Source organism: Petaurus breviceps, unplaced genomic scaffold, assembly GCF_028583685.1.
Source record: "Petaurus breviceps papuanus isolate PSGF00001 unplaced genomic scaffold, PetGlider_PUasm1.0 126, whole genome shotgun sequence".
Classification (NCBI taxonomy): Eukaryota; Metazoa; Chordata; class Mammalia; order Diprotodontia; family Petauridae; genus Petaurus; species Petaurus breviceps.
In genome coordinates, this window is record NW_027185655.1 from 2601170 (window position 1) to 2611663 (window position 10494).

Here is a 10494-nt window from a genome sequence, read left to right on the forward strand (position 1 = left end):
TATAGAAATCTATCTTGCCCTGCTAGAAAATGGGAGGGGGGTGAAGAGGGAGGATATAAGAGAGAACAAACTGGGGAAAGGGGTATTCAGTAGGCTCGCTATTTGGGGGTGAATCCAGCCTTTCCCCTTGATGAAAGTAAAAGTCACAAGGTAGCATATTTAAGAGGTGGAAACAAACCAAGAGAGTAAGTAAAGGAGATGATTCCTCCTAAGGCATGTAGGTGTCTCAGGAAACTTTATTCCCTCCATCCTTCTCTCCTGGCACAGTCACTGTACCATTTCCCCCTGTATAGGTGTTAACTAAGGTAACTGTCGTGTGCTTCCTAGGATTGGCTGAAGGAAGAAGTTGGAAAAGATTGATTCCCCCATAAAATGTTCAGAGGCCAACCAAGGAGGAATAACTATTTTTCCTGTCAAGCTAACTACCTCCAACCCCACACACTGCCACACTTAGATCATAGTCTTTTTTTCTTTTCTCAACTTAATTAGACAAACTATCATGAAACATTTTCTTTTCAACCTGGCAGACACCAGGTGACATCATGCTGTCTGCATCTAATAGCCCACCTAATGAAATGTTGGGGAATGGGTGAAACCAAATGATTTCACATAGACTCCTAGGTCCTGATTGGTCTTTTGGTAATCAGTCTCTTGAAATTGTGCTTAAATTCCTTCCACAACCAGTGACAACTCAAAGGGCAAAAAGAAAGAGAGAAAACTAAAGAAATCTATAGGACTCAGCTCATCACTGCTGGACAGTCTTGCTGAAGGACATAGAGGTAAAGGGATTTGTCTCATACCAAAATAAGAAGTTTTTTTAATAGTATATTACTTTGAAATGGAAAAAAGAATAAAGGATAAATAGTAACAATTTAATTTTTTTAGGTACCAATTTGAAGCATGAAAACACCAGCTCTTCTTTTTTGTCTCCTAGGGACAATTCAATCATTGCCAGTAAGTACAGTGTCTTGTTTTTTCTAATCTTTATTTTTAACTGATCCAGCTTGGAAAAGAAAATATAAGAGGAATAGTGGAATAAAGGTCCTGAAAATTGTGACTGATTTGCATGTAGAAAACACTGACAGAAACAGTAGATACTTGAGTTATTGAAGTATGGGCTTATTTCCATTGATATGGATGTGTCAGTGTCACCTTGGGAGATGAATCTTAGACCGAGAGTTGTTGGGTTGTTACATGCTTGAATTGACCTTTGTGTGCTTACGACATGAAATTCTATGATTCAGGAACATGGCAGAGACTCGATCACATTATTTGGTGAGGGAGATCTCTGTGACAGAAAAATGGAACCCAAAGGAATTCAAAACAAGTTGCATGGGATCACCTGGAAAAAAGATGGCTGAGTAGGAACCAGGCCTAAAGCAATGGCTATGGGCCATTGCTCTTGGTTTAATAACTCCTAAGGCATGTTACTGGGCACTATTTAAAGATGACCTGGGGGAAGCAACGTTTAAACAATGTATAAGGATGGCTATTGCCCTTTTGAAGGAAAGTAAGTGACCCTGTCCCTTGGCCACCATTGTGCCATGGCCTACATCTTTTAGCAGCCTTTGTTTCCTACTGCCCCAGGGTTCAGTAGACATACTTACTCTTTCAGCAATTATATGAGTCACAGTAGAAACTAATTTCCCCTCCTGCTCCATTGAATTTGTCTTAATTGTATTATTTTTACAATATGGCTTATGAAGTCTATTTGAGAAGACACCTTGCTGGGTGGCAAAATTTTTAATTATAGGTTAGTAGAGTCATTGTAGTATCCTCATACAACCCTTTGACTATCTTCCCTACCATTCCCTCCCTCCACTACTGTAGCTAGAACTCTTTTAGCTACCAAATTCATCTATCCATTTTCTCCCCTCTCCATTAAAAGTCATTGGTCCTTTCTCCAGTTTCCTTAGAGTCATGTTTTTGATTTATAGGATTACTGGTGATAAACTAATCTATGGGATAATGCTAATGCTAGATAATAGGTCAGTATGTCATTCTTCCAGAAGTGATTGCATTTTAATAAGAGACACTGTCAATCAAAAAAGGAATGGAAGTTTTATGGTAAAATTTCAGGCATTGCACAGATTGGTAGGGCAGATATTTGGGGACAGTGGGAACTCCAATAAGACCATCCTTTCATTGAATAAATATTTATTAGAAACCAACTATATAAAATACATATTCCTGTAGAGACTATGCGCCATGTTGGGTCCTGAGGAAAATAAGCAAACAAATAAGGCATAGTTCCTGCTCTGAGAGAGGACACAATCTATAAGAGAGGACACCAGGGTACTTCTAAGGCCTTTTCCAGTTCTAAATCTATGGTTCTATGGCCCTATTCAACACTGACCTAGAAGGGTGAGCAAACACTAGAAACAGAAACAGGATGCAAAAGGATCTTGGCAGGAAAGATCACTGAACCGAATCTAATAGGGTGAAATTCTATAAAGATAAATGCTTTGTAAAAGTGAAAAAGAAATTCACCTTCACATGTATAAAATACAGGGAGCATGGATAGATATTGTTGTTCTGAAGAATTTAGATTAAATAATTAAATCCTGAAGAATTGGAGATTTAAAGTATCAATAATCCAAATATAGGCAATTTCGTTAAAGAAAATGACATGAATAAGACAACACACCAAAATTTTTTAGATATATTCAAAGCACTCTTTTCTGAACTGGGCCTGACTAAAGACAGTCTCCTGGTAGTTTGGGTTAGACTCTGGAACCAAATGAGATTTAATAAGTCATAGAAGGTGAAAGCTGTTCAGCAAGGACAGGCATTGAGTGGATACACCTGATGCAGCTGAATGAAGCATCCTTGCTTGAGGTACTCCTCATGATCTACCAAACAGGAGAGTGAGCCTGTAGGTCATCATGTACATTGTATATACTGACTCATCATGGTGTGCTGGAAGACCACTCAGCCAGCTAAGTCTGGAGGATGGCTTCAATACATTCTGAAGGAAAAAGTCACCTAATGTGCATGGGGAAGGAGTTAGAGCCACTCCTACCATGCAGAGATTGAAGCCCTGAGTTTTGGAAGGACATTGGAAATCAGAAGTGTTCAGAGGAGGATAGAACCATGATGTTGAAGATGGGTTGAGGTCATGAGGAATGTTTAGTCTGAAGAAGAGAAGATGGAGGTTTGGGGTGAGGGTAGAGACGTGACAGGACCTATGTGTGCTTGAAGAACTCATGGAGAGGAAAGACTAGACTCATTCTGTTTGGCCTCAGGGAGCAGAATTAGGAGGAATGGGTGGAAGTTATAAAAATTATATCAGGAAAAGCTTCCTAATAATTAAAGCTATCCCCAAGGGGAATGGACTGCTGGATGAGCCCTTCTCATTGGGGCTGGAGTAGATGGACACTGAGGTTACCTCCAGCACTCAGACTCCATGATTCTGTGACTCTATCTGGAAGGTAGCTAGAGGAAAGCATGATAAATGGAAATGAACTTGTAATGGTGTAAACTCTGACAAGCACCAGTAACTGTGCTATAGAATATCAGAGTGAGAAGAAACCCTAGACATGATCTAACTCAATTAATTCTTTTATTTTACTAATGAGGAAACTGACTCTGGCTGTGGTTAGGGTTTATTTCATTAATAGTTATGGCTAGCTTTTATAAAAGGCTCTAGCAAGCACTGCAGTGCACAGAGCGCCAGGCCTGGAGTCAAGAAGACCCGAGTTCAAATAGCCTCAGACACTTCCTATCTGTGTGACCCTGGACAAGTCACTTAACCCTGTTTGTCTCAGTTTCTTCATCCATAAAAATGCTCTGGAGAAGGAAATGGCAAACCACTCCAGTATCTTTGCCAAGAAAACCCCAAATGGGGTCACGAGGAGTCAAAGGCAACTGAAAAATGACTGAACCACAAAAACATTTATGTAGCAATTAAAGGTTAGCAAAACAGTTTACAAATACCTCATTTGATCCTTACAACAACAATAGCTAGCATTTATACAGCACGTTAAGGTTGGCAAAACACTTGACAAATATGATTTCATTTGATTCTCACAATCCTGGCAGGTAGGTACTATTATTATGCCCATTTTGCACATATGGCAACTGAGTCAGAGAGAGGTAAAGTGCTTTGCCTAAGGTGACAGTGAGTATCTAAGACAAGATCTGGACTCAGGTCTAGAGCTCTACCCACTGGGCCACCTAGCTACCAAGATACAATTTGAGAGGAAGCTTCTTTCTGCTATAAGATCAAAGGGAGAAAAGAATATTTTCCCATCTTTAATACAAGCCAAATTTCTGTCTAGGCTCTTTTCTTACCTGTTTTGCCAGATTCTATGGGATCTGTTTTACCTAGGAAGCTATACTGAATGAACAGGGCAGCTAGGTGGCATAGTGGGTAAAGCACTAGGCCTGAAGTCAGGAAGACCTGAGTTTAAATCCAGTCTTATACACTAGCTGTGTGACCCTGGGCAGATCCCTTAATCCTGTTTGCCTCAGTTTCCTCATCTGTAAAACATGAGCCTGAGAAGAAAGCGGCAAACCTTTGTACCTTTGTCAAGAAAATCCCAAAATGAGGACACAAAGAGTCTGAAACATCTGAACAACTGAAAAATAAGCTATAAGAAGCCTGGAAAGGTGGGAAGAGGCTGATTACAATGAGCTTTGAACCCTAAACAGAGGACTTCATATTTGACCCTGGAGGAGAAAGGAAACTTCCTGAGTTTATTGGATATACAGTGTTCAAGATGATGTGCTTAGTAATATGATACATAATATGTAATATGATACATGTGGACGCATTGGTTTGACAGAAACACTTGCTTTAGTGTATGTATATAGATGGTCTAACAAATGTATCAGGGCCTGAGAGTCAGGCATCCTGATCCCACCTCTGATTTACTCATTACGTACCACATAACAATCTTTCATGCTATAAAGTTCAATATATGAATAGCTTCCTTTCCTTCATTTCACAAGAAGATTGTGAAAGAAATTAAGACACATGGGGAAGTCTGTCGAGGTCTTAGAAGAAAAACATTATATAAAATTCAACAACTCTTCCTTCTTCCAGATACTACAGCTGATGAGGATGTATCCAGTACAAGGCCTTGGTCAACAGCAAGCACAGGTATAGTCCAAAGTGGGGCTTGGGTAGGGGATTTTGGTTATCAGCTTGCATTCAAGCCTAGAAAGCTAGTGAGCTTATGACCTTTGTTTCCCAGAACAAGTTGGATTTTACAGGATTTGAAATCACTGTGCAGTTGTGAATGACTAATAGTCTCATACCCACAAACTGAGCCATTTCTAAAAGCCAAAGAGATGAAGGGCAGTATTAAAATGGAACATTGGAAATGTGGTACACCTGTATTTAATAGGGAGGCTAAATTTGTCTTAATGTCTCTTTTTGGAAAATATACTAGATTGACTTATTTCACCCCCAAAATCTATTATACACATTTAGGGTTTCCCTGGCTCCCCTTGACCACTGAGCAGATCCCATTCTTTCTCCCACAACTTTCTTTCTTACACACATCAAAGATCTTTGATTCTTCTAGAGACCCATCAGAGCTCTGACTAGAAATTTTGGTACCCAGTACACAATTCTGGTTACAAAAGGAGACTTTGCCTTACCTTCAGGCCTAAGGTAGAAGTAACAGAAAGGACCAATAGCAAAGTCGGAAACCTTCTTTATTGGCTTGACCATTGGTTTGAAATTGATACTAATTTCAGTCAACTGTGCTTGGCACACAGCAAGGGCTTAATAAATGCTCATTGTTGTGGTTATTGATACAGCATTGGTTGGTATGATTCTTTTAGAAGGCAGTGAGAATTAGACAATCTACCTAAAGGTTCTAAGTAAAGGCTGGCCTTACACAACAAAGAACACCAAGAGAGAATGGTGTACACACAGGGGAGAGATGTAGATAACATGAAGAAAGAGAAAGCCAGGGACTCCCAGGGTTAAATGTCTCTATTTCCATCCTCCGCTCCTCTAAATCTTTCTCTAGACATTGATTCCATCTTTCTGTGTAAACACGATGCTCTATTCTAAAAGACTGCTCCATCCCACGTGTTTTCTGTCCCCTGGGCACATACATTTGTTTATTTAGTAAAGCCCCATTTCCCCCTGAATATAAGCAGAGACAAAATCTGAAATATGTTCTTCTGCTGACTCATCCAACTTGTGTTACCATAGCAACAGTTTCTTCCTGGCATGGGACTTCCTCCTGCAAACCTGGTTCTGGATCAGCCAACATTACTTACCCCACAGCAGCCAAACCAGGTAAATAATCTATACAATAACCTATACCAGCCTTTATGGGCATACCTAGGTAAGACAGTGGATAAAGAACCGGGCCTAGAGTCAGGAAGACTCTTCTTCCCAAGTTCAAATATAGCTTCAGATAGTTACTTACTAGTTGTAAGTAAAGACACTTACTAGTTGTGTGACCCTGCGTAAGTCACTGAACCCTATTCGTCTCAGTTTCCTCATCTGTATAATGATCTGGAGGAGGAAATGGCAAACCAATGGAGAATCTATGCCAAGAAAACTCCAAATGTGGCCATGAAGAGTGGAATGTGACTGAAAATATTCAACAGCAACAGTAACATAACAACCTTTGCAAAGGAGCTAGCAAAATTGGTTAAAACCAGGGACGGTTTAAACAAGGTCTCGTGCATGGGCTGGATAGAAATGGGGGAAGAACAGGACAGAGAGCAAAGCACATCCTCTTCCTGGCAAAGAGATGGTGGCCTAAAGGTGAGGAATGAAGTATATGTTGCCAATTCAATTCAGTTCAACTTCATACTAGGCACTGCACGAGAGAGAAACAAAAAGAAAACTGAATACTTTCTGTCCTCAGGTAACTTATATGTTCCTTATATGTGCACATATAAGTATAAGGGTGAGAGCTCATACCAGAAAAACTGATTTCCCCCACTTAATTATGTAATCACAGAAAATGAAATGGTAAATTTTAAATGTAAGACAGAGTAATCACAGGAAGTAAAGGAAGGAGAAGTAAAGAAGGTGAGATGTGAATGTATTAACAAGGTGTGAACACTCTGCTGCTCTCTCCTCTATGAAATCTCTCAGATGGAGCTAGAGGGGCAGCTTGCCATGGAATGGCAGCAGATTGCCATTCTCCTTTAGCCACTGTCTAAAAAGCTTGCTTGCTAAGCTCTTCATCCAGTCAATGGAGGAACCAACAGTTATGGTAGAACAGAGCCCATGAAAGATAATTGTTCTTTTAAATTTTTAAATTTATTTATTTATTTTTATTTTGGAGAGCAATTGGGGTAAGTAACTTGCCCAAGGTCACATGGCTAGGTTTTTTTGTATGTGTGTGTTAAGTGTCTGAGGCCGGATCCGAACTCTGGTCCTCCTGACTCTGGGGCCGGCACTCTACTCACTGCGCCACCTAGCCGCCCCAAGATAATTGTCCTTGGGAGGGAAGATGGATTTTTTCTCTCCTCCCCATACTTTATATGCCATGGCATTGTATAATTGTCACAAAGTTGTGTGGGGAACAGAGAAACACACTCTCCACACATGTGGTCAAAGATAGGCAGCATCCAAGGCTAGAAACAGCTTCAAGGAGCAGGATTTAGAGCAGCAAAGAAAAGAGCCTACTATGGACTCAAGAATGAAGCAGTCCTGACAATAGAGAGCTGAATTACAAAAAGAGAAAACACAGCTGAACAATCCGCCCAATAGAGATGTTGTGTCCAAGGGGCAGACTGCTGCCAAAGTAAGTTTTCTTAAGCAGTTTTGTTGATTTGACTCCCCTACTCAATCAAAGAAAGTGGCTTTCAGCCCTCTAGGACAAAATATCAATTCCTCTGCTAGCTTTTAAAGTCCTCTATACCTACATTCCCTCCTCTCTCCCTTCTTCAGTCCAGCCAAACTGGCCTTCTCTCTAGTTCTCATACAGGATCTTCCATGTCTCTCTCCAGGCCTTTGCACCCACCACTCCAATGCACAGAATGCATTCTCTTTACATTCTCAACCACCAGACTCCAGCTTCCTTTAAGGCACAGCTGAATTACCTCATTTGCATGAAGCTGATTTCCCCAACTGCTGACATCCTCCCTCTCAAACTACCTTATATTTATTGTTGTTGCTTAGTTATTTTTCGATCATGTCTGACTCTTCAGGACCTCCTTTGAGGTTTTCTTGACAAATATACAGGAGTGGTTTGCCATTTCCTTCTCTGGTTCATTTTTACAGATGAGGAAACTGAGACAAACAGGGTAAGTGACTTGCCCGAGGTCACACAGCTAGTAAGTATCTGAGGTCAGATTTGAACTCAGGAAGAGGAGCCCTCTTGAGTCCAGGTCCAGCACTCTACCCACTCACTATACCATCTACCTGCATCCACCTTATATTTAACGACTTCCTAAATACTTGGGTTGCTTTACTTTCTATTTATAAAGATATAGGTTGATTATTCAATCAAATCAACACACCCAACTTAAAAATAAATAACTGACAATATCCCAATACTTTTGTCAGAGGAGATTATTTCAAGTGTGAGCGAAGTCCTCAAAAAGGACTGAATGAACTAGAGTGAAGTAACACAGGAAAGAAATAGTGATTAATTGGGGAGACTCAGCCATTCCTTGTGGGTCAGCTATAGTTATCAGATCAGTTCAGAATCCAGAGGCTAAAGTGTCTGGCAACAGGGCAGAGGCTTCCCAGACAAGCCCCCAAGCAGGAATCCTTGGGAAGGAAAAGAAGGTCTCGGTGCTCACCTTGGCCTTGGTCTGGGTCTTCTCCCTCACTCCCCTTGCTCTTGTGAACTTTGGAGGGTCACTGGCATCTAATTCCTAGTAGCATCCCTAGTCTACTTTGTGAGATGAAGAAGAACCAGACACACTGAGAAAATGCAGCTTCAGCACTGGAAAGCACCCAGCTAACAAGCTACACGTGCCTAGTGCACCTCATATGAGTACACCACAGAGGGATTGCCAGCAGCCAGGAGTTGATAATTACCCCTTGAATTACCCATGCTTGCTAAGGTTGAACACACTTTCCCCGGAATTTTGAGTGCACATGTGAGAGAGGGTATCACAGACTTAAGGGGAGATTTTTTTCTAACTACACAACCTTAGTAAAACATCCATTTCTTTTTTTTCTTTTTGGAGGGGAGAAGGCAGGGCAATTGGGGTTAAGTGACTTGCCCAAGGACATGGCTAGCAAGTGTTAAGTGTCTGAGACCAGATTTGAACTCAGGTACTCCTGACTCCAGGGTCAATACTCTATTCACTGAGCCACCTAGCCACCCCAAAACACCAATTTCTAAAAGCTAAGTAAGTCTAGCTTATTAAGCTGATATCAACTGAAAATCATGGAGGAAAGCATACCAGTTGAGGCTCTCACCATAATAGGGTCCAGCCTAAGCCTCACTTGGTCATTGTTTAGGTTTTGATGGCTCAGAATGAATGTAAACAGCAAATGCTTCTTTTTCTGACCAAAATCCCTGAGGATCTTTCCCTCACAGAGTGATTTTTTTAAATAGGCAAACTAGGCCATCTTTTGCGTCATTTTTTACCTAACTTTAAATCAGTGAATGGGTGTTGCCTCGGACAAACTGAGACCTAGGAAAGACTTTAGCTTAAAAAGGCCAATTTGAGGTCATCTCCACTTGTCCTGATCTGTGTCTTGTCATTAGACCCAGATGGCTCTAGAGGAGAGAGTAAGGCTGATGACTCTGCACAGCCCTGCCTCACTTAAATCCAATTTACTTGCAAGTCAAGACATAACCCTCCTGATGTCATTGGTCCTCTTAGAGAACAAAACACAAACAACAATAATAGAATTAGAGAGATACCCTCAACTTCACAGGGCTAATCCTAGAACCTTGAGGGGTTGGGTTGGCCCCTTTCTGAGGGCCCAATGTGTAAGTGTCATTGTGAGGGGACTGAGTGGCCCCAAAACACATGCTACATATTTATGATTAAACACTAACACACACACATACTTGTGTACATATGTATATGTGTATACAAACACACACCCCTTGTTATCTCCTCCATTGAATGTAAAATTCTTAGAAACAGGTACAGTTTTATTCTTTGTACTTGTATCCCCAACCTAGGTATATGAGAGGTATATAGGAGGCTCCTAATAACATGATGATTGGTTTATTATTTATTTTTTCCCACTACATAAACTGTTTGCTGGAAAAATATTAAGTGGGAAAAGAAATATGGTATGTAGGAGAGGACATGGGACTTGGATTCAGAAAGAGCTGCATTTAAATCCCACCTCAGATATTTACTAGCTATGAGATGTTGGTTAAGTCACTTAACCGTTCTTTGAGCTTACTCCTCTATAACGAAGGGACTTCTGGTGTCACCTTCAGATCTAAATCTATGATACTACTATCTTCAGAAGCTACATGAATGCATTGGGGCCATTCATATTCTCTCTCTTTCTCTCTCTGTGTCTGTCTGTCTCTGATTCTCTCTCTCTCTCTCTCTCTCTCTCTCTCTCTCTCTCTCTCTCTCTCTCAA

The 10494-nt window shown here is 40.8% G+C and overlaps 1 protein-coding gene across 1 annotated transcript in view; it reads left to right on the forward strand.

Moving 5' to 3' along the window:
* Positions 1-900: 900 nt before the first annotated feature.
* AMTN (amelotin) overlaps positions 901-10494 on the forward strand; it is an 18034-nt gene continuing 8440 nt past the window's right edge. Inside the window, exons 1-3 of the mRNA XM_069098834.1 lie at positions 901-954; positions 5048-5104; positions 6173-6259. Of these exons, the coding sequence (XP_068954935.1) occupies positions 901-954; positions 5048-5104; positions 6173-6259 (198 nt within the window). The remainder of the gene's footprint in view (positions 955-5047; positions 5105-6172; positions 6260-10494) is intronic.